The sequence below is a fragment of the Gobio gobio genome (assembly GCF_949357685.1).
Source record: "Gobio gobio genome assembly, chromosome: 4".
In the NCBI taxonomy this organism is placed as follows: Eukaryota; Metazoa; Chordata; class Actinopteri; order Cypriniformes; family Gobionidae; genus Gobio; species Gobio gobio.
Window position 1 is genome coordinate 51,140,483 of NC_137100.1, and position 23,748 is coordinate 51,164,230.

The 23,748-nt window shown below is 37.1% G+C and overlaps 2 protein-coding genes across 46 annotated transcripts in view; one reads left to right on the forward strand and one right to left on the reverse strand.

Moving 5' to 3' along the window:
* camk2b1 (calcium/calmodulin-dependent protein kinase (CaM kinase) II beta 1) overlaps positions 1-18,386 on the forward strand; it is an 86,608-nt gene extending 68,222 nt beyond the window's left edge. For 19 of the 45 annotated variants that reach the window (XM_079814578.1, XM_079814618.1, XM_079814581.1 and 16 more), the window contains 8 exons: positions 1,319-1,367; positions 4,245-4,337; positions 5,956-6,096; positions 6,277-6,444; positions 8,138-8,213; positions 8,303-8,397; positions 8,479-8,713; positions 16,264-18,386. In XM_079814578.1, the coding sequence (XP_079670704.1) occupies positions 1,319-1,367; positions 4,245-4,337; positions 5,956-6,096; positions 6,277-6,444; positions 8,138-8,213; positions 8,303-8,397; positions 8,479-8,711 (855 nt within the window). In that variant the 3' untranslated portion in view covers positions 8,712-8,713; positions 16,264-18,386. The remainder of the gene's footprint in view (positions 1-1,318; positions 1,368-4,244; positions 4,338-5,955; positions 6,097-6,276; positions 6,445-8,137; positions 8,214-8,302; positions 8,398-8,478; positions 8,714-16,263) is intronic. The other 26 variants (XM_079814597.1, XM_079814601.1, XM_079814604.1 and 23 more) reach the window with 3 other exon arrangements.
* Positions 18,387-21,700: 3,314 nt separating this feature from the next.
* On the reverse strand, positions 21,701-23,747 carry LOC307124611 (retinol dehydrogenase 14). The gene is made up of 4 exons (XM_079813958.1): positions 23,394-23,747; positions 22,654-22,896; positions 22,195-22,497; positions 21,701-22,097 (listed from the first exon to the last, which is right to left on the reverse strand). The coding sequence occupies exons 1-4, from the start codon at positions 23,512-23,514 to the stop codon at positions 21,838-21,840; spliced, it is 927 nt and encodes a 308-aa protein (XP_079670084.1). The 5' UTR covers positions 23,515-23,747; the 3' UTR covers positions 21,701-21,837.
* Between the last annotated feature and the right edge of the window lies 1 nt (position 23,748).

The following is a 23,748-nucleotide window of genomic DNA, read 5'->3' on the forward strand; positions in this document are numbered from 1 at the left end:
CAATCGACCATCCAGGGACTGGAACCAGACGATTTTCCAAATGATCGGCCTGGACCGGGGACCGGCCGGTCAGTCTCACGTTTTTCCGGTTCTGACCAAGGCAATAATGTCGGCTGTGTGTTCTCGCTCTCTTCTCTCCGACGGCGAAGTGACACACACCCGCCTCCTCTCACTCACTCGTCTCATTCACTCCGAATAATTAGACTAATTCCCGCAGGTTTCGCACTCACACCAAAAGCGCACAATTTATCAGCGCTTACTGCACTTAAACGGTTTAATATATACAAAATGATGTCAAAATGCAATGATGTCTTGGTGAGTATTCAGTGAACCAGTCAGTTTTGGAACGCAAATAGTTGAGAAAGATGTTAGTTGATTACGCATGTTGTGTAACAGTATGTTGGATCCGTGCATAAATGTTTAAAGTGACAGCAGTCTAATATTCCTGTTGTTGTCTGTCATGTTAATCAAAGAACAAAAGACAAAGAAAATCACTCTCTGCTCTTAAGTTTTAAGGTTTACATTTTATTTTATTTAAATTACCAACAATTATTTTTATAGTTTTAGTTAACAATAACAACACTGGTTTATACTCACTGCAAGTGAAGCTGTATGTAATGTCTCAGTCGTATTTTCATCTACCTTTTTATATTTTGTTAAAGGTTTTCGAGGATAAGAATATCCTACAACATCTACATCAACAATACATTTACTCCAAAATAGCTTATTTGGTTGATTGGACATAACATGCCTTTTCATATCCACACTCTGTTTTTTTCAACCAAACATTCTGAGGCTTATTTAACAAAATGAAGATGAATTCGCATGATGCAGAATAAATGTGCATTCAGTGTGCGGCAAAGAAGACCGCTGAAGGCGAAGGCCATGTGTTGTTTTGTATTACTGTCTCTTCCTCATACCCATGCTGACCGTGGAAGCGTTTGCAGTATTATTCTAATTAGCGCAGCTCATCTCTCCGATTTCAGCACAGGATGTTATGAAATGAGGAAAGAGTATTGAGTTCATAGCGTTTATTCCCAGTGGAGGTGTGGCCTGTGCTTAATATCCCTTTATGTGAGAAAGATTATAACAAATCTAACAAGCCTTTTCTAACAGTCGTGCTCACATTGACATGCATCATTGATTGGTTAATTATGCGTGTGATTCCCCAGAGTTCTGCCGTTTACATGTTCATTTATGGTGTGTGTGTGTGTGTGTGTATGGCAATGAGAGCGAGGACTTTGGCACTAGTTGGTATCCTTTCTGAAAAATGTTAATATTTTTCCAAACTGATCTGTCCTCTGTCTGAATATCGCAGGAGTCGTCGGACAGCAGTAATGCCACTGTGGAGGACGAGGAAATGAAAGGTAAGACCCAGCGATCAAAATTTGTATGAAGCAACACACACCGCAACTCTTCAGAAAGGAGTTGTATGGATTTGTTCAGACAGGCAGCAAAACTCTGATTAGTTGCTTGTAGTTAGAACAGCAAAAATCATGTAATTCGTAGTCTTTTCACATTGTGCTGATGTGAAAGGGATGGTTCACCCAAACATTTTAATTCTGCAATTATTTACTCACCCTCATGTTGTTTCAAAACTGCATGACTGACTTTCTTCTGCAGAACAAAGATTTTGAAGAATGTTTCAACTGTTTTTGTCCATACAATGAAAGTCAATGGGGTCCAAAACAACACTGTATCCCATTGACATTATTTGATTAGACAAAAAACACTTTTTTGTGTGTTACGCAGAAGAGAGAAAGTCATAGTTCGGAAAGACATGAGGGTGAGTAAATAATTGCAGAATTTTCATTTTTGGTTGAGCTATAAGTTTTTGCAATGGCAACCAACGTAGATAGGGATATTGTTTACACTGTGTGAACAAACTCAAAATCAAATTTTGCATAATTACAGTGCAAACAGTCAGTCCTAAAGATCAGATTTGAGAAACAAATCAGATTTACACTACCTTACAAAAGTTTGGGGTCAGTGAGATAAAAAAAACAACAAAAGTAATTAGTACTTTTATTCAGCAAGGATTCATTAAATTGTGTGACAGTAAAGACCTTTACAATGCAACCAAAATTTGTATTTCAAATCTAGTTCAAAACTTTTGATTCTTCTAAAAACTTCTCGAAAAAGTACCAGTTTCCACAAAAATTATTAACACATTGATAATAATAATAAGAAATGTTTCATGAGAAGCAAATCAGCATATTAGAATGATTTCTGAAGGACTATGTGACACTAGTTATGTTTTCATTCAAAGTTCACTTAGAATATCACATAAAACATTTGCGAACACTTCCTGGGAAATTGGCGCAAAATGTCTGTTATGCAAATGGAAGTTGCTGCAATGGGGGAAAGAAACGGTGGCTCTTTTATCCTCCATCATAAATTACTTTATGACGACTGTCATGTTATCTTGCGATCGGATGCCTGCTGTTTCCTGCTCTTATGAGCCACTTCTGAGAGGAAATTAAACCAAATCGGAAGACAGACTTTGGCTCAGGCATTTCGGAATGACCAAACCAGCATTTGAGATGCTGTGCAATGAAAATGATCTGCTGGTTATTCTCATCGCATTCAAATTTTGACCTTGTTCGTGTCTTTTTGTCAGATAAAAATTGTATCCGCCTTAATTGGGTGCAAATCTTAAGAATTTATGCACATCTTGACGTTTCCATCCAGTGTTTTTGTATGTTATGTATCCTGCATAATAATGGGTAGATGGAAACATAGCCACTGAAGACTGCAGTAATGAATGTAAAAAATTCAGCTTTGTCATCACAAAAATAAAATACATTTTAAAATATATTAAAATAGAAATGTATTTTATTTTAAATTGTAATACTATTTTACAATATTACTGCTTTTACTGCATTTTTTATTAAATAAATGCAGCCTTGGTGAGCATAAGAGACTTCTCTCAAAATCCACAAAAATTTTATTGACCCCAAACTTTGCAAGTAGAGGATAAACAAAAGTCAAAACATTTTAGATTCACTTCACGGGATCATTAATGTTAAACTGAGAAATTTAGTGAAACGTTTTAGGCTGAGCTCTTTCAGTGCTCACTTCTGGGTTGGTGTCACTCCTACTTTCAGCGTCTGTGTCAGCTCTCTCTGCCCCAGAACAAGACAAGGGCACCTTGTGCTATAATTAACCTCAGTGGGAAACAGAGACCCTGGCTATTTCAGAGCATGCGTATGAGGAGAAAACTTGCCGCCAAATTTCTGGGCAGACAGCATGCATGACAGGAACGTGATGTCTTGTTTTCGAGATCACACAAAAGAGACGGTGAGAAGGGTGTGTGTGTGTGTTACTTCTAGGTAGTGTTGGGAAATAGTATCTGGCTGCAATAGTTGAGTGATAAATTGTGGTGCAGCTGTGAGAGGTCTGCTTTGTAACATCTATGCTAGCTTGACTGTAAAGAATATCTGTTTGAATAACAGTTGTTTGAATAGAATCGGGTTTATAGTGTATGTAAATAAGAATTTTCAAACTTTGAATATGCGCTTTGAAGCAACATCTTGAAATCTGCTTGCTCCTTATGGTCCTCTTGCTGTTTACTTTTAATCGATCGTCCAGTATATTGATTTGGTTTTGTAAAACTTTGGTCTATTTTGATGTGTTTTAATGTATTCTGTTTTATTATAATTCAGTGTACTGTTTTATTAAGTTTGGGTTGCCATCTTTTGCTCTTTGTTTCGCTTCATTTCTTTTCATAGTTATACAAGCGGTTTTCATGCGCTGCAGAAAATAGCTCTTAGGACTTAAGAAATAAAATAATGCATTTAGAGAGATTTGTTTAAAACAATTGAAAAAATCTGCCAGTGGAACAAGACAAAATACAGTCATATTCAAGATAGACTATTTGAAAGAAAGTCTTAATATTATGTCCAGGTACATTGGAATACCCAAAAAAGATTTTGGTTCTCTGGTGTCTCGTATCCAAACTTCATAGAGCTTTCATTTTTGGGTGATGTATTTCTTTAATGATCTTTTGCCAGAAAAAAAAGACACTGATTAAGAATAGGATTTTTGCATCACATTTAATTTGTCTTTCGTGTACACTGAAGTAACACCTAGCTAGAATCACCACATGTGACATGTGGGCATCTGGCTCCTCTGGCAATGGATTTGGGAATGGCTGCAAAAACCTTCTTGATATCAGTTTGACCCATCATCCATGCTTTCTGTCTCTCATGTATCTCTGTGCGTTGCTGGGGGGCGTGTAACAGGAAAGGCTGTAGATAACAGTTCAGTTCAGTCAAACCCCAGCACCCAGCCTGACTCTGCCCACACACCTCCAGGCCCCTCCCCCGCTGTCTTCAGTAAGTGCCCTCTGACTGCAGTGACATCACCCACCTTCCCATCTTCTCCTTGTGCATGTGTGTGTGATACAGATCAGCAAGTTTAAATAAGTAAATTAGTGCCATTAAATGAATATTATGGTCATAATTCTTACTGGTACTAATGGGTGACTATTACTTTCTGTTTTCATTGTGATACTTCATTGTTTTTAACTAAACCTAATCTTGCCATTTTCTGTGTCCTGATTGTTTAACCATTTTCAAATGGTTTCTTTAAATTTATTTAAAGGGATGGTTCAACATATAAAAAGAAAATTCTTTCATCATTTACTCACCTCACCCTCATGTTGTTCCAAACATGTATGGCTTTCTTTCTTCTGTAAAACAATCAAACAATTAGATATTATTAAAGTGTGTGTGTGTGTGTGTGTGTGTGTGTGTGTGTGTGTGTGTGTGTGTGTGTGTGTGTGTGTGTGTGTGTGTGTGTGTGTGTGTGTGTGTGTGTGTGTGTGTGTGTGTGTGTGTGTGTGTGTGTGTGTGTGTGTGTGTGTGTGTGTGTGTGTGTGTGTGTGTATATATATATATATATACGTACACACACATATTTTAAAATATTTAAAAATATATATAATATACACACACTATCGTTCCAATGTTTTGGGTCAGTAAGATTTTCAAAATCTTTTTTAAAAAAGTATTTGATTTATTTGTTAAAAAATACAGAAAAACTGAAATATTTTTAAATATTATTACAATTTAAAATAACTTTTTTCCATTTTAATATTTTGAAACGTATTATTTCTGTGATGCAAAGCTGGATTTTCAGCATCATTAGTCCAGTCTTCAGTGTCACATGATTCTTCAGAATTCATTCTAATATGCTGATTTGGTGCTTAATAAACATTTCTTATTCTTATCCAACATTATTATATTGAAAACAGTTGTGGCTTATTGTTTTCTGGGAAAACATTTTTAGGATTCAATTAATTTATGTGGTATAGAAATCTTTTGTAACATGGTAAACATCACTTTTGATCAATTTAAAGGTGCAGTGTGTATTATTTATGAGGATCAATTGACAGAAATGCAATATTAGATACTTAACTATGTTTTCAGTGGTGTATAAAGACTTTACATAATGAACCGTTATGTTTTTATTACCTTAGAATGAGCCATTTCTATCTACATAGACTGCGGGTCCCCTTACAGTTTAATTGCCATTTTGCGCAGTTATATTTCTACAGTTGCCCCAAACGGACAAACTTCTCTACAGAGCGCTAGTCACTCTCTGTTCTCCCCGACGACAACATTTTTGTCCTGCATCCGAAAGGGAGGGGGCAAGCAGTCCATATAATCTTTTACTGTAGGTTTCAAGTTTAATGAGGCTATGGGGTAAATTTGTGTGAAGGAAAGACTTCTTTAAATTTAAGTCATTATTCACTGAAAATCTGATATCGTACCCAAAAATGATTGAATGTATGAAATGACATAAAGGTATGTAAATGATGAAATAGATTCAAATTTTGGGTGAACTGTTCCTTTAATGCCACTACACACAGGAAGCCTATTCCTGTTATGCTCCTCTTCTAAGCTCATCTCCACTCTTGTTATTTCTGTCCTGCCCTATGTGGGCCCACAGCTGCCACTAAGTTCACTGATCTACTGGGTGTGGTACGTCGGGGCTCTGTGCCCACGTCTGATGGTGAGGGTGGAAACACTATCACTCCAGCTGTAGTTTCTGCCCCCTCCACTCCCCAGACCCCCAACATTCCCACACAGAGTAAGTCCCTCATGGACCAGTATGCAGACAGTTTGTACAAAGGAAGTTGATGAGTCCATCTTCATTACAATCTTGCCACTCAATGTATATTTGATTCATCATGTTTTCTAGCGACTAGCTGTTTATGCCTGTTCTTTTTCTGTCATCTGCCTTTGGCAATAATGCATCGCCAAACTCCAGTGTCACGTTTGACTGATCTAGTGAGCAGTGTGCGCAGACCTACAGCCCCCCAGACAGACAGTGAGCCATCAGCAGCCAGCAGACCCCTTACTGCCCCAGTATCTGCCCCATCACACCCCTCCCCTTCCCCCGCCCAACCATCCTCGAGTCCCCTGCCGTCAGCACATTGTGAGTATGCGGTGTCAGTGTCTGAGCTGGCGTTACTGGCACAGCAGCATGAGTTTATTATTTCCTGGGAGTGTAAAAAGGCAGCAATGATGCTAGTGGACTAACATGCACACAGTGTGGATTTCTCTGGTCAATCGATCACATCACTCTGTACATCTGGGCAATAACATGGGTCTCAAATGTGTCATCTGTGAGCACTTTTTTTATTATGAAGGGGAGAGTCTTTCACTAGTGTTGATAAAGCACAAAAAAGTCAAAAGAAAAAGCAGGGTAGATTTTTTTTTTTTAAATAACAGATTCATAGAAAATAAGACTATTGTTTAGAAGTGTGGGGTTGGTACGATTTTTTAAAAATGTTTTTGAAAGAAGTCTCTTATGGCTTCCAAGGTTGCATTAATTTGATACAGTTAAAGAGTAAAAAAGTTACATTTAAAACATTTTAAAATGTAATTTATTCCTGTGATGGCAAAGCTGAATTTTCAGCATTATTAATCCAGTCTTCAGTGTCACGTGATCCTTCAGAAATCATTCTAATATGCTGATTTGGTGCTCAAGAAACATTTCTTAGTATTATCAATTTTGAAAACAATTGACTTTACTTAATATTTTCATGGAAACGGTGATACTTTTTTCAGGAATCTTTGATAAATAGAAATTTCAAAAGAACAACATTTATTTGAAATATAATTTTCTGTAACATTTGAATTGTATTCACTTTTGGTCAATTTAATACATCCTTTCTGAATAAAAGTAATAATTTATTTTAAAAAATGTAAACAGTAGTGCATATTTAATATATAATGTATATGAATTTATTGATTGATTTATTGGTAACACTTTACAATACGGTCTCATTTGTTAGCATTAGTTAACGTATTAACTAACATAAACTAACAATGAGCAATACATTTATTACAATATTTATTCATCTTTGTTAATATTCGTTTATAAAAATCCAGCTGTTCATTGTTTGTTCATGTTAGTTCAAATTTCATTAACTATGCACTTAGTTCATGAAACGAAAGTAGTTAACTAATGTTAACTAGTGAAACCTTATCGTAAAGTGTTACAGATTTAATTATAGTAAAAATAACTTTTTGCTTTTTGTTATATGAAGATCACATTGAACCTTGGAAACTTTTTACCATACTTTTTACCATGCAATGTTTGCTTCTTTTGACATACATTATATGTAAAATATGTAAATCTGAAAAATTGCTTCATATTTAAATGATCTAAACAAACCCCTTGACAAATTGTGATCTGACCATCTGAGACTTATCTTAATACCAGATTTAAATGGTCTTACTTTTGTGCCTGTAGTGATTGAGTGTTATTTTAACCTTCTGTTATTTGAGCTGTGGTATTTAGTTGTTTTGGTCCTGTGACTAATAGAGCTGGAAAGGAAATGGTGTGTGTGAAAGCATGTAGTGTAGGTGGCTGAAATCTGTTTGGGTGGATGTTCAGACAACCTGTTTTTTATTTGGGTGCTTCTGCCTTGTTTAACACAGCAGCTTGTGTGTACTGATGCAAAAAGACAAATTAGGAATGAGTCTTCTGAATGAATTAGAGTAAACCTGTGGAATATACGTTGGTGTGTTTTAAAGGATACAAGTTTGCTTACAAATAATGCTTGTACTAGATCATTTTGAGAAGTTGGATCCTGACACTTGACTTCCTCCTCCTCCTACAGCACGCAAACAGGAGATCATCAAAATCACAGAACAGCTTATCGAGGCCATCAACAATGGCGACTTTGAAGCCTATGCGTAAGTTACTTGTGTGCAAGATGTATCTTTCATTGTATTTAGCCACAATTGACAGTAAATACAAAATGTTTTATTTGAATTCCTTCCAGTAAAATCTGCGACCCTGGACTCACCTGCTTTGAACCTGAGGCCTTGGGAAACCTGGTGGAGGGGATGGACTTCCACAGATTTTACTTTGAGAACTGTAAGAGAACTGTCACTTTTATCCTGTTGGTCATGATGTGCAGCATGTTCTAAAGTGTGGCCATTTTTTGCTCTGTAACAGTGCTGTCTAAGAACAGTAAGCCCATCCACACCACCATCCTCAACCCTCACGTGCACCTGATCGGAGAGGAGGCCGCCTGCATTGCCTACATCCGCCTCACGCAATATGTGGATGTGCAGGGCCGGCCGCGCAGCAGCCAATCAGAAGAGACGAGGGTGTGGCATCGCCGGGACTCCAAATGGCAGAATGTCCATTTCCACTGTTCGGGAGCTCCGGCCGCCCCTCTCCAGTGAAGGTACATCCTCCTATAGACTTATGTAATGTTGTTTAATGGTGATGCTCCTTGTGCCTTAAAATAAACCACATTTTGTACAGTACTGTTCAAAAGTTTGGGGTCAGTAAGAAGTGACGGCAAACATTGTTACAAAAAAATCTATTTCAAATAAATGCTGTTCTTTTGAACTTTCTGTTCACCAAAGAATCTTGAAAAAACGAATTCCTGGCTTCCACAAAAAATATGAATTAGCACAACAGTTTTCAATTATAAATGTTTCTTGAGCATCACCAAATCAGCTTAGAATGATTTCAGAGGGATCATGTGACGCTGAAGACTGAGGGAATGATGCTGAAAATTCAGCTTTGACATCATAGAAATAAATGTAATTATAGTTATTTTAAATTGAAATAATATTTCAAAATATTACTGTTTTTGATCAAATAAATGCAGCCTTCAGTGTTCCCACAGATTAGAAACCAATTTGTTGTGGCGGGCAGGCGGGGGCATGGGATTGTGTGTGTGGTGATTGGCACAAATATCGATTTCAATCTTGATTCAGTATCAATTCGTATGTATATATCATACTATACATATAAGTAAAAATACGTTTGTCTTTTTTGCACTATTTTAAACTTTTCTTGGGTTAAATTATATTTGCTTGCATTCATTAATACACTCGTGTTTGCTTATATAAGTATCATTAAAAATATTAGGATGGAAGTTATTAACTTTTTTAAATTTCCCATTCAAAGAAATCTAGTGTTTGATCATGTCTAAATATATATTCAAATGCAAAACCTAAAAATAAGTAAGAAGTTATGATCTGTAATACTTTTTTGAGCAACCAGACTAGATACATGTATATGTATTAAAGAGCCATACAAACACCTAATAGGTATACCATGGTTTTATAAATGAAAATGATTATTTTTCCAGCCACAAAATGACTCTAATTTGCCTCTTTGCATTGGAATTCTCTATTTGAACCTTAATTACTACACTATTAGTAATATAAATAATAATACAAATATTTAAAAGTGGTCATTAATGGACCATAATTATTGCACAAATAGTAGGCCTATTTAGTACCAAAAGATATCCTCAAAATATTCAATAAATATTATCAAACTAAAATATAGAACATTTATTTAATTGAAAAATAGATGGTTTATTTAATTGAAACATATAAAAAAAGGTGTATGGTCACATTTGACCACCAATGAGTATGAGTGTGACTAATTAGTAAGGAATACCTGATGGCTAAATACAAGGAAAACATTAACATTAATATTAACAATGTTGCATCTCCATCACTCTCCATAATAAAATGATGCTGTAAAAATGGTTGACGTAATAAAAAATAGCTGCAAATACCTGCATAGTAAAACTGTTGTGTATCCGCTTAAGCCATTCAAATGCATTGACACAGCGCTGGTTTGTTTAGAAGCTCCGTGAACCACGTGACCGCGCGTGCCGCCGGGAGATGAGAGCACGTCGCAACTCTGTTTTTCAACGCCTCTGGCTTTAACTGTTATGCCACATTAGCGCCAAAGCGCTATTTATTGATTTAATTTCGTATTACATTTTAAAAGCTTAGATTTTGCCTTTCATATCAAAAGCAGGTTTGGCAGTTTGGCGTGAGATTTAAAAAAGTTTATGAATAACGATGCGCAATATGTGGCGGCCGGTGTTGATTTAGTGGCGCACCGCCACAAATTCGTCTATGTATGGGAAACACTGGCCTTTGTGAGCATAAGAGATTTATTTTCAAAAACAATAAAAAATCGAACCGCTTTTGAACAGTAGTGTATATAGAGTGATCAGGGCTAGTTGTCTCACTTTTTATTTCAGTGTAATTTTCAGAGGGCAGGTTCTTTTTTGAAAGTCATTCACTAATAACTGCGTGGATTCTTTCGTATTTGTACGCACTGGAGAACTTCTCAAGAAAAATCTCCGCCTGCTTCACAAAACGTTCGTACGCACATTCATTTGTTCTTAACCTCGTTCTGATGATAGCGAATTTGGAGTATTCCAAATGAGTTAGTCATTTGCATAACCATGTCCATATAAGGGCTTTCTGCACACACTTTCCTTACAGCCTTTCGTCACTCTCGTCAAACTTGCTGCTGCTTGCAGACATGCTCTCGCCTGGATCCTCGAGCAGTGCCAAGTGTGCCATTCTCACCAGTTCTCACAATAAACACCTTTTATAAAGACACAGGGCTCTCATTAGCCAGCTGTACATACTTGTATATCTGCATTATTTAGAGAAACCTCGTAGCTGAAGCTACAACGCAGCTTTTCTTTTATATGATCGAATATATTCAAGATTAAATACAATTTTACAAATTTAATAATTTTATATATGGATTATATAATACAATTAATGCAATATACTTCAATGTAATTATAGTTATGTTAGGATGAAATATAACTTCTTAAGATGATTATAAAGCCATACAACGCAAGTTCTTTTTGCGTACGTGTGGTTTCAGTTTTTTTCCTATATTTTTTCGTAAATTTTGAAAATAAGTTTGATCTGTTCTTAAAATCGTTCAAATTTGTGCGTGCGCATGCTTAATGAATGAGACCCAATGACCTGTTGTCACAATGGGTACCTTCTGTTTTTGATTCTAGTTTGAGAAAAATACCCAGTTTTGAAATATGAAATGCTATTTTACTTATAAAATAAGCCATCTCTGTTTTTTATTTGGCCACATTTATATTAAATGTAAATTCAAGAGTCATAAAAATGTGTTAATTGAATATTATTTCATGCATTTTATTCATGGAACTGCACAAATGAAAAAAGTTAAAATAATACATTTAACCTCTTAACAAGCGCCCCATTTTTTAGGAATTCTTTGAAAACGATATACCCAAATGAAAATGTCTGCAGCTCTTAAACCCTATGGTCTATATTCATAAACCTGGTCTTATTTTAAACTAGACACTTGAAATATTGCTACCCAAGAGTCATAATAACTCAAAGTAATATGGGAACAGAGTAATATACATGTAAATATACATGTAAGTGACTCACGTTTTTTGTTTTCACTTAGGGAAAAAAATATTATAATTTAATGTTAAGAGCCTGAAAATAACTTAAATATAAAACTGAATGTCTAATCATGTCATGATTCAAATATGAGGATGATTCTCTCAGTAATGTGGCTTCTGTGAGCTTTTATGTCAAGAAAAGTCTAGGCGTCATTTCAAAAAGGCCATTTATTTCAGAACATTTGCTATTGTAAAGAGTAGTTTTTCATTCAAATAAATCTGCAATAAACTGCAATATACTACTAATTATAATGGATAAACAGTTACTGAAAAACTAAAGCAACTATTTACAGAGATTACAAAGTGTAAAAAACTCATTTAGCTGATGGGAAGCGTCTGTGAGAGACAGCGCGCTCCACTGCAGCTGGCCATGGAGAACGCGCAGCCAGCGCGCAAAAACAGTATTCACCAAAGCCTACTTACGCAAACTGCGCAAGATAATGCCTTTTGATTGGTTACTAAGTCCATCAATCAAACCTTTGTTGGAAAGGCATTGGCTGGGCACCGAGTGCCTTTATCCAACGAAAACCATGGGCGCAATGATTGACAGCTCACCAAGCCTGTAAGGCACTTCCTCTATATGATGCATCCCAGAAGAGTCTCTGATTGAAGGAGAGAGACGAGGGAGGGCTTAAAATACGTGGGAGAAGCCATTCTAGCAGGGGGAGTTTGCCAGACACGGAATAGAATCGATATTTCATTGAAAATGGACATGATTGATCACGCTAACTCAAAACTCTCTTGCAAACAACGGAGGATTTTTAGTTTTTTCCCTATTTTTTCGTTGTTTTGGATTAAAAAGTGGGATGCATTTTGAAGAATGGACTCTTACACAGAGATGTATGCGGGTGTTTATTGGATTCGTCCGATCTGATCTGAACGACAGGAGATGAAAGATGAGTAACGCTGATATTATGCTAATGTTTACATGGCCGGTCCTTTAGCGTTTCATTTAACCCTTTCCTCTCTGGTGTATTTATTGCAAAAACAAGTTCAGAACATGAATCTTGAGTGTTTTAGCTTTCAAATGATGCATAGTTTGTGATAGTTGATTGAATATTTTGTATAAAACAAAAGTAAATAAAAGTACACACCCCCCCACTTCCGTCAACCCCCCCGTCCACGATCCGATGCGGGTTAAGAAGTTAAATTGATTGCAAAAAAAAACAAAAAACACACATTTAAGCATGTGACAACTTGCCCCGTCGGGGGTGTGGACTTAAAATCTTAATTATATACTGTAGTTGTCCCTTACCTTAAAGTTACACTGTGTAACTTTTTTAGTTTATTCTTAGCTAAAAAAACTTAGTTATTTCAAAAATATATATGTGCTCATTAATGAATATTTACTTCTTTCAAGTAGGGATGTGACGGTGAGGAAATTTTCCCACCGGTTATTCGACGTGTGACAACACCGGTAATACCGGTATCACCGGCGGGGGCTTGTAAATCACTAATTCTATCTAGCCGAAAGTAACATACGCGCGCTCTGTGAGGCTATGAATGAAGTTCATCCGTAAATGCGCGCTCTGTGAGACCATGAATGAAGTTCATCCGTAAATGCGCGCTCTGTGAGACCATGAATGAAGTTCATCCGTAAATGCGCGCTCTGTGAGACCATGAATGAAGTTCATCCGTAAATGCGCGCTCTGTGAGACTATGAATGAAGTTCATCCGTAAATGCGCGCTCTGTGAGACCATGAATGAAGTTCATCCGTAAATGCGCGCTCTGTGAGGCCATGAATGAAGTTCATCCGTAAATACGCGCTCTGTGAGGCCATGAATGAAGTTCATCCGTAAATGCGCGCTCAACATGGGTGCGTCTCAACAGTTCCCTAGTAGTCAGGGCACTGATCAGGCATTGATCGGTCTATGTGTGAGACGCACGCCATGAATGAATGACAATTCGTCCGTGAACCCTTGTTTATACTCGACGCGTCCGCACCATGGTCCGAACGAACGAGCGCGAGGGTGCGCGTGGCAAAAATTGCGTCATCTCAGAGTGTCGGACTCAAAGGAAACAATGCGCGCTCTGTGCGGCCGTGTACATTTTACTTTCGGTTTTGAATTAGCGCCAATTCGGTGGCGGGTTGCTTGAATTGTGGTTCATTAGCCTATTATTTTATATGAAAAACACAACAACAAAACAAATTAAAAACTCCCTTAAATAGGCGCTTTTACGTTTCGCTTTGAAACCAAATCTTCCGCGATCATCTCAGTCAGCTCCTCACTCTATGATGAATGAAATCTGATGAATGACTCCTGCCGAAACTCACGGTCAGGTCATGCTTTATTAAGCAGACAGGTTCAGTTTTAATTTGTATTGTCTGTTCTCTAACTGAACTAAATTATTTTATTAGGATAAAAAAAAAAAAACGACGGTGGGGCGGTGGGCAAGTGATGTAAGCGGTGTTGAGTCTGAACACCGGTAACACCGGCAACACAGACTATCGTAGCCAGCCTACTTTCAAGTAATAAAGTATTCTCGTAAGTTTATAATATGCCATTGAAAATACATACGGGTAAGGGGTTCGAATGCGGGTCGCCATGTTGCCCCTCCATCTTGAAAGTACATTAGTCAAAGAGGGACATACCCGTAAATTCAAGCTTCGCCTTTCGCGTTTTAACACTCGATGGCACCGTGTCGAATGTGGACGAGGTCGAACTGGAAGCCATGTTAATCTTGGACTAAATCGGCCACCGTAGGAGTTTAAACAAAATCGGAATTGAGAGGAAGAGAAACTAAAATTCACTGGATGGTCATATACCTTTTCACCACTAGATGGGGGAAAATATCACACAGTGTAGCTTTAAAAAACATGATATTAGATTTTCAGTTTGGAGGATATTATTCACCACTCTTTGGTCTTTCTACAGTTACTTAGGGTGCTTCCACATCTGCCTCATTTAGTTCGGTTGAATCTCCTTGAAGAGGTGGTCTCGGTATGCTTTTAAACGAACACTGGAGTGGTTCTTTTGTGGTGAGAACGTGATCCGACCTCGAACAGACCCAACTGCCAAAAGAACTGCGCATTTTTGGACTAAACCAGCTGCCGTAATCAGCTGCGCTGTGAGTTGGTAATATTTTCAGAAGATGAGCATGTCACAGTTTAGTAAAATGAATGCACGCCTCCTCCTGAAGTGACTTGTAATGCGCCTTCGCCGTTTGCAGTGCAATAAAACATTATTTCCCAGCCGCATCCACACTTCATTCTTGAAATGTATAGTTTACCTAAAACGGTGTATACAACAGGGGTCTTCAATGTTTTTCAGGGAAAGGACCCCTTAGACGATAGAGACATGGAGCAGGGACCAGACAGAGCTACATATTAAGCATATAGCCTTCAATATTATTATGAGTTATATTATGTTAAGAAAGTAGATCAGAACTATGCACATTATTGTTGTTGCACGCATGACTGCATATTACATTTCATTGTTAAAATCGAGATTTATGCATCATGCTGCGATAAAAATCAAAATTCATTAGTTGTTTGCAGTTGTAAATTATTTTATTTGCAGAGTCATACATTTATTTTACTAATCAGATGGACAATTAAACATTTACTTGAACCTTAGTTACTAGTTTATTAATTCACATTTTAATTTTACTGTCAGATGGACTATTAAGAATCAAATCACTAGGCTATAATATATATATATATATATATATATATATATATATATATATATATATATATATATACCGATCAGGCATAACATTATGACCTAATATTGTGTTGGCCCCTCTTTTGCTGCGAAAACAGACCTGTCGAGGCATGGGCTCAACTAGACCCCTGCTGGTGTGCTGTGGTATCTGGCACCAAGATGTTAGCAGCAGATCCTTTAAGTCCTATAAGTTGCGAGGTGGGGCCTCGATGGATCGGACTTTGTTGTTCAGCACATCCCACAGATGCTCGATTGGATTGACAATTTGGATTAAAGCTAAAAAAAATGACTTGTGATCAAACATTAATTGGCGGACCCCTGCAGTACAGCTGCGGATCCCTTAGAGGTCGCGGACCCACGGTTGAAGACCCATGGTATACAAACTATGTAGTATATGATAACCAGGGATGCAATCAGCCCGCGCAGTCGTCTCTCCATAGTATGACTTACAAAAGCGGCGTGTTGTCTGCTGGCTTCTCCTCCTCTCTTTGTTTACTTCCGGGAGTTCGGTTTGGAATAGTCCACATGTTAATTCTGACCAATCGAAAAGTACACATCTGGCCAACGAGTGATGTGGATGTTGTCACGTGACTGCATTTTGGTGTGAGCAGGAATCAAAACGGCTGAAAAATGCTACAATGTATTATTTTTTGGTCCGGACCAAATGAACCGAACTACAGATGTGAAAGCACCCTTAGACGTAGCCCTTGTGACAACTAGCTCAACCTCAGTTTTTTTGCATGCCTATCTCCGATACAAATTACTTTGCACGTACTTGAGAAAATGTTGTTGTCGTACAAGGTAAAAGACACACAGTTAACAATATTTTTTTTCCACAGGTTGAGCTTGTAGCCACATCTAACAAGAGTGTCCAGCCAGAAATGGAGAGTGCAAGAGTGAAAGAGAGAGAGTGAGGGAGGGGGAGGAAGTTGGAGAGAGGGAGGAAGGAAAGCGAGCCCAGTGCTGGGTGGCTGTGAGTCTGCAGTGCCTGACCCTCCCACACTGGGTCCGGCCCCCTCACCTGTCAATCACCTCACCTGCCAATCACTTTTGTGCGTCGTCTTCTGTCTTACCTTCAACTTGATCCCCTCCCTCTCTCCCTCCCTCCCTCCCAGACACCCTCCCTGTATCTTTACACCCGTGCCGAGACTCCCCTTGTTGTGCACATGTGCTGTGTGGAGTTGGACAGTCTTTGATTAGTACGGATAATAAGGCCTCAGCGAGTCGTCTGTGAAACACCACGCTTTCCGTCGCACCTTCCCAGTGTGAATAATGTTACACTGAATCACCGTCCTCACTTACAGTGTAGATTTTCGATATTATTGTTATTATTATTACGATTAATATTGTTCTTACCGTTGTTATTAGTATTAAATACAAAAGCAATTGTACGTGTCACTTATACCATTTATATTCTGAATGCCAATGATTTTTAATTTGTGTAAGACTTTTCTTTTCCAAACATTTTTAGAGAGCATGAATTTTTCAGTATATCCACAGCGGCCATTTCTGTGATGTTATGGAGAAATAATGGTCGGCGTTTATGTACAGGCTTCTCAATGTGATTCACATCCAACCGACGCGTCTGTCCGTGTGTGTTCGAACATAAGTGGACATATGTTGGTATGTGTGACTGTTTTGGGGCAGATCCTACCAGAGCCTGATGAAGAACAGCGTGACGTTCGGGGTCTTCCAGCTTTATTTCTCACATCATTAACACAGATTTGAAATAATTCAGCGCATTTCAGTTGGTGTACTTTATATTGAAAGAGCAATTCCTGGTTTTTGGAAAGCCACAATCGTGCTTTATATGTAACCTGTGACTTTGACATGTTAGTGTTGCGATTTGTAGATTTTTTTCCACCGTTATTTTTTCAGCTGAACCAGCGGTGTTAGAAAAGCACCTGTACAGTTGGACCTTCGGAATCGAACCTGAATAAAAGCCATACCTCAGCTGAACATGCCAATGTCATAGGCAAACCACATGACTGCCTCATTCATGTGTTTCCTAGGACTATGGAAAGATATGGACGTCCAATGACACGTGTCGCAAAGTGGCTATTGTATCTCTATGCTAGTTTTAGTGAAGGTTTAGTTATTAGAGGCCATTAAAGAGCAGCTGGTTCAATGAATTTGCGATAGTTTGGTAGTTTTAAGCGTACTGTGTTACATACCTTTGCTCTTTTGAGTTTTTTCGCTCTTATATTTCATCATTTATATTTTTCGCAACATATGGTGTTGACTATCAATATTACTCGTTCTATTTTTGAGAGTTTATATATATTTTGTCGTCGGTGTGCGAGACTTTTAAGGAGAGTGAAATGTGTTACCTTGGATCCTTTTTAAAGATTGTTTACCCTTTGGATGGGCAAAGTGCAAGGTGTGTGAAGACCTTTCAAAGAATTATGTGAAGGTTCGTATTCAAAATTGGCAGCAATAGTTTTATATTTCAGGAGATGGATAGTTTATGAAGTGTATGTCACACCTTGTGCAACTTTATACTGGTTTCAGTCTACTTTTGAAGGGTTGTAATCATGCTGAACAGACGTGAACACCTGTGTCATGTGACTATTTTATTGACCTTATATAGGCTCGTATACTGATTGTGTCCTCAGGTTGTATTTATTTATTTGCTTATATTATTGCAGCTTTTTACGTGCTTCTTAAGTTTGTGAGCGTTGCACACTTTGTTTCATGTTCAAACTCACTATCTTTGAGCCACATGTCATATCGATGATGACTACTGATCTTTGAAAGAAATCGTCTGAACCGCCTTTCAAGAGAATACAATTTTTTCAAATCCAATCAAAATACTTCTTTCAAACAAAGCGACCCCGTGAGGTGCGTGTGTTTGTGATCCGGTGTTCTGCTTCTGTTACAGTTGCGTCTCATTCTTGGATGCTTTATCTCATGCAAGACTTCACCTGTGTTTATATAAGTTTCACGCCTGTCTACTCCCTTTAAAAAAATAAGACAAAAAAAATCATAAAATATAACAGCATGTAAAAAGTGAACTGTTCTCTGTGTGTTTAGCAACCAAAATAAACGTGTTAATGAGTGAAAGTGCACATCACTATTAAAACAAGGACACACAGTATTGAAATTGCAGTTTACTTGCATTTCAGCTGGAATTTCTTTGCATGACAGTCACTTGAACACTAGGTATGGTGTTATTTCTCTTTTTGATTTCATTTTTCTATTGAATGCTGGTTTACCTAAACCTTTCTCTAATCTGTTTTTACCAGCTTTGTTAAGTTTATATATATATATATATATATATATATATATATATATATATATATATATATATATATATATATATATATATATATATATATATATATATATATATATATATATATATATATATATATATATATATATATATATATATATATATATATATATATATATATATATATGTCCCAAAATGATGCAATGGCAGTGTAAATGACGAAGCTATAGCTACGAAATGTCGATATTAAGATTATGGAAATGGTGATATTTCTACGGCATGCTTTTGTATTAAGCTCATTGTTGTCAATGCAGGGTGACTGACATTTATATTAACGACTATAAGATTACTCATTAGTATGAGACTGCTTGACTTCAGAGAAGCACTTGCAATATTAGCTGAATATGCATGGGTTTTTCAAAATCACTTTAAGCTAAATTTGTATCTGCAGTGACATGGTTCTGCTGTTTGTGCTTTGCGGATGCTCACCAAACCTGAACGGCCAATCAAATAGTGGATTGTTTCTGACTTATATCAGTCTAATTTAACAACAACAACTCAGTAGATAACAGAGATCCAGAGAATTTTTCCTCTGCACCAACAACACTGTCCGTCTGTCTTTAAGCACAGGACTGTTTCCATTCCACCCGTCGTATCATTTCTCTGACTGGAAACAGTACCGGATAGTTTCTCTGAAGTTGAGTTTTCTCACAGTAGCCCTCTGTTAGTTTTGTTTTTTCTGTATAAGATAATGTTCTCTTTGATTTCTGATGATTCTTACTCTTGTTATTGCTCTGTTCTCAAACATGCTCTGTGTATTCCCTGACTTAAGCAAATGTGTTCAAACGATATAAATAAATGAGATGATTTAAATACTGAAGAATCGTGTGTGCATGTTTCTTGAAGATTGATAAGCAAAATATTTTGAAGGGTTCCCCCATTATTAGAAAAACTGAAAAAAGAATGCAACGTTGGCCATCCACTGTTTTTTTTTTTTTTTTTTTACATATTTTAGCAAAAATGTATTAGAAAATCTGATAAAGACAACAAAGATAATTCAATGAAGCATTGTGAATGACAATCAAATGATGGATATATATAAAACTATTGATTTAAAGGTTCAGTGTGTTGTATTTATGAGGATCTATTGACAGAAATGCAATATAATATACATAACTATGTTTTCAGTGGTGTATAAAGACCTTACTTATTGTACCTTTATTTTTATAACCTTAGGATGAGCCATTTCTATCTACATACACCTCGGGTCCCCTTACAGTGAAATCGCCATTTTGCGCCATCAAGTTTCTACAGTAACCCTACCTTTACCTTTAAAAACTATAATGGTAATGGTAAATATATGGTAATTATATTTTTTCTAACAATTTTCATCATAAATATATTTTATTTATTAAAGGGATAGTTCACCTAAAAATGAAAATTAGCCCATAATTTACTCACCCTCAAGTCATCCGAGGTGTATATGACATTCTTCTTTCAGACGAATAAAATCGGAGTTATATTACAAAAGTCCAGGCTAATCCAAGCATTAGAATTGGATTTATAGTTGCTCTGTTTTTGAACTCCATAAAAAGTGCATCTGTCCGTCAAATAACATGCTCCACGTGGCTCTGGGGTGTTAATAAAGGCCTTCTGAAGTGAATCAATGTGTTTGTGTAAGAAAAATATCCATATTTAAAACTTTATCAAGTAAACTTTCGCATTCCCTGTTCAATTTATGGAAAAATGGTTGAAAGTTCCCCTGCCGATCGAAAGACTAACGCGACCAGGTAGGCTCGTCATGAAGTCACGTACGCATCTTGAGTTTCACTTTCAACATTCAACACTTTTCCACAGAAGGCGGTCGGCCAAAAGTTGACTTGATAAAAGTTTTAAATATGGATATTTTTCTTACAAAAAAGCATCGGTTCACTTCAGAAGGCCTTTATTAACACCCCAGAGCCACGTGGAGCACATTATTTGACGGACAGATGCACTTTTTATGGTCTTCAAAAACAGAGCAACTATAAATCCAATTCTAATGCTTGGATTAGCCTGGACTTTTGTAATATAACTCCGATTTTATTCGTCTGAAAGAAGAATGTCATATACACCTAGGATGACTTGAGGGTGAGTAAATTATGGACTAATTTTCATTTTTGGGTGAACTATCCCTTTAAGAGGATGAATACAATAATCTCACACCAATATTTTACGCACCCTATTTTTCAGTTTGCTTGAAATTGCCTTTATGTCCCCTAAATTACATTTTTGCAATGTCCGCATTTTGAAATAAGTGGGTCTTGAGTTCAAAATAATGGATAAAAAATAGATTATCTATTAATCAGGATTATCTCTATTAAATGTATTTCTACAATCTAAATACATTGGAAAATGTCAATATGTTTTGACTGATTTAAATCTAGACTGCTGCTTTTTATATTATTTCAGGGTATTATTTCTACACAGATTGGATGATTATTTGAAAATTAGTTGAAATAATGTAGGCTGATGGCTTGAACAAATACCATCAATTAACAACCTCATTGCTCACAGTAGGTATATTTTGGAGTATTAAAAATCAGTTTCCCTATGGAGTAAATGAATGGTATATTTATTTACAGAACCCGACTGTCAAATCTAAGCTTGGAAATGGTAAAACCTTTTCAATCATAGAAATTTGCATTGTGCTTGAGTAGAAGCCCTTTTTTTTTACACTTGTTATTACACATTTTAATTAAAAAGTGTACCCTGGGGAAAATCAACATTGGTTTTCTTTTTTAAGTTTCAAATTTTTACCTTTGACATGATTCACATGAAGTGATAAAATGTATGAATGCAAAAGCAAATGCAAATGACTTTGAATAGTGTCTACCTGTGTTTTGAGGCTTTAATTTGTTTGCATTTATAAATCTTCTTAAATGGAATTTGTGATGACCTATTTGCAGTCTTCGCTAATTAAAGCAGTTAATAAAAATGTTTCATAACCACAGTCAGAATCAAATAAATGATGCTGTAAAAAAAAAAAAGCACATACAAAGTCAAAATTCAAACTAGTCTGTCATAAAAAAATCACATTCTTACAAAACTGTGTTCCATAAATAACATAAGAATCTACTTACAAAACATGAAAACAACAACAAAAAAAGAAATTCTATATTTTATCTTTATATCATAATCAAGCCAGTTTAACTAGTCTCTCACTGGCCTCCCAGAGTTTTTTTGCTACTCCAGAATCTTTAGCGAAGGCTCGCAGAGGAGCCGGTCGACAGTCAGTGAAATACCGTCCGTTGTGCGGGAGCACCTCGTCTGATACGGCGCAATAGACCACCGTCTGCGCCCCGGCCTCACACGAAACAAAAAACATGAACATCACCACCTGCACAAGGATCCGGTACAGAATCGAGTAATGAGAGGTCCAGCTACTCTGAACGTAACCTGAATGAGACAAAAGACCATAAAGATCATTATTATTACTGCTCATAATAAGGGACGCCAGTCAAATGAGAAAGTCAGGTGATATTTTATATCTCACCAGGGTGAACGGCAAACGCAGTCACTCCTTTCCCCTCCGTCATGCGAGCTAGCTCATGTGTGAAGTAAATGTTGGCCAGCTTGCTGCGGCAGTAGGTGAAGAACGGGAACAGATTGTAGTTGAGATCTTGGAAGTCCAGTTTCTGGTACTTGTAGCTGGAGCAGGTGAGATTGATCACCCTGCTCGGGGAGCTCTCTTTCAGCCTCAGGAGAAGAAGGTTCGTCAGTAAGAAGTGACCCAGGTGGTTCACGCCAAAGCACATGGAGAAGTTGTCATCGGTCCAGTCAAGAACGCTGGGCATACCTGAGGGGAAATAAGAATTTTGAGTCAATCAGACCAGGGGTTTTCAATCTTTTAGCTGCCAGAGACCACCCAAATATGATCATCCTTGTGTGATAGATAGTTATATATTTTCATGTATAAAGACCCAATTTATACTGTGAAAAGGTGTATCATCACCTGCATTATTGATCAAAATATCCAGCCGCTTCTCCTTTTGTAAGAAGGTTTTGCAGAACTCTCGTATGGATCTCATGTTGGCCAGGTCGACCTCCATGTGTAGCACATTCATATTGTGGCTCCTTGCTTTGATCTCTCGAACGGCCTTTCTCGCTTTCTCCTCATCTCTGCAGGCGATGATCACACGAGCACCTCGCAAAGCCAGAGCCACAGCCGTCTCCTTCCCAATACCAGCGTTTCCACCTGAAACATACAGTCACCCAACATCTACTTTATAATAGGAATGAATGACCTTGATGATAGCTCACGTACATCTCCGAGATGTCTATTTGATGTGCCTGTTTTCATCTGCTTGCTTTTTTTAAGAGTGTTTGCTCATCTGCCATCTGTGTTAAATAGACTTAGAAAACGTTTTAAAGATGTTTATGATTTGGAATGTATGTAATACTGGCTTTTGAAATATGTTTAGTAGATGTTTGTACACAGCAGATGCTTTCCAGATGAACTGAAAGGTGAACTGAAGATGAACAAAAGACATCTTGGAGACGTATGTGTGCTTTCTATACAGGATAATCCAGAATGAAATGATTCATATCATAATAACCAATGTGATTTAGCTTTAGATAGCATACAATCCATATGAATTACTTGCATGTATGACCTGAATCAACATTCAGCAGCTGTCAGTCACGTTATGATGCTATTCTTACATAGCCAGACATGAAAACAAAATTACTTACCTGTTATAAGAACCGTTTTTCCATCTAACCTCTTCACATCCATGCAATACCTCCTCCGTTTCATCCATTTCAGTATCAAAAAGCACAAAAGCGCGGATATTATGGTGTATAACAGATACATGCTCTGTCAGCTAAACCAGCGTTTGACAATCTGTCCTCTTTAAAGCGAATGCAACATTCAATTAAAGTATTAGCCCTCAACTATAGTCGAATCGCGGGAACACCATAGCAATTAATCTTTAAGGACTGTTTATTTTTTTAAACACATATTGTGGTAGCATCAGAGATTGTGTTTACAGTCTGATGCTGTAGCCATTTGCTACCAACGGTAGATTATCATACAGTCGTGCAGGTA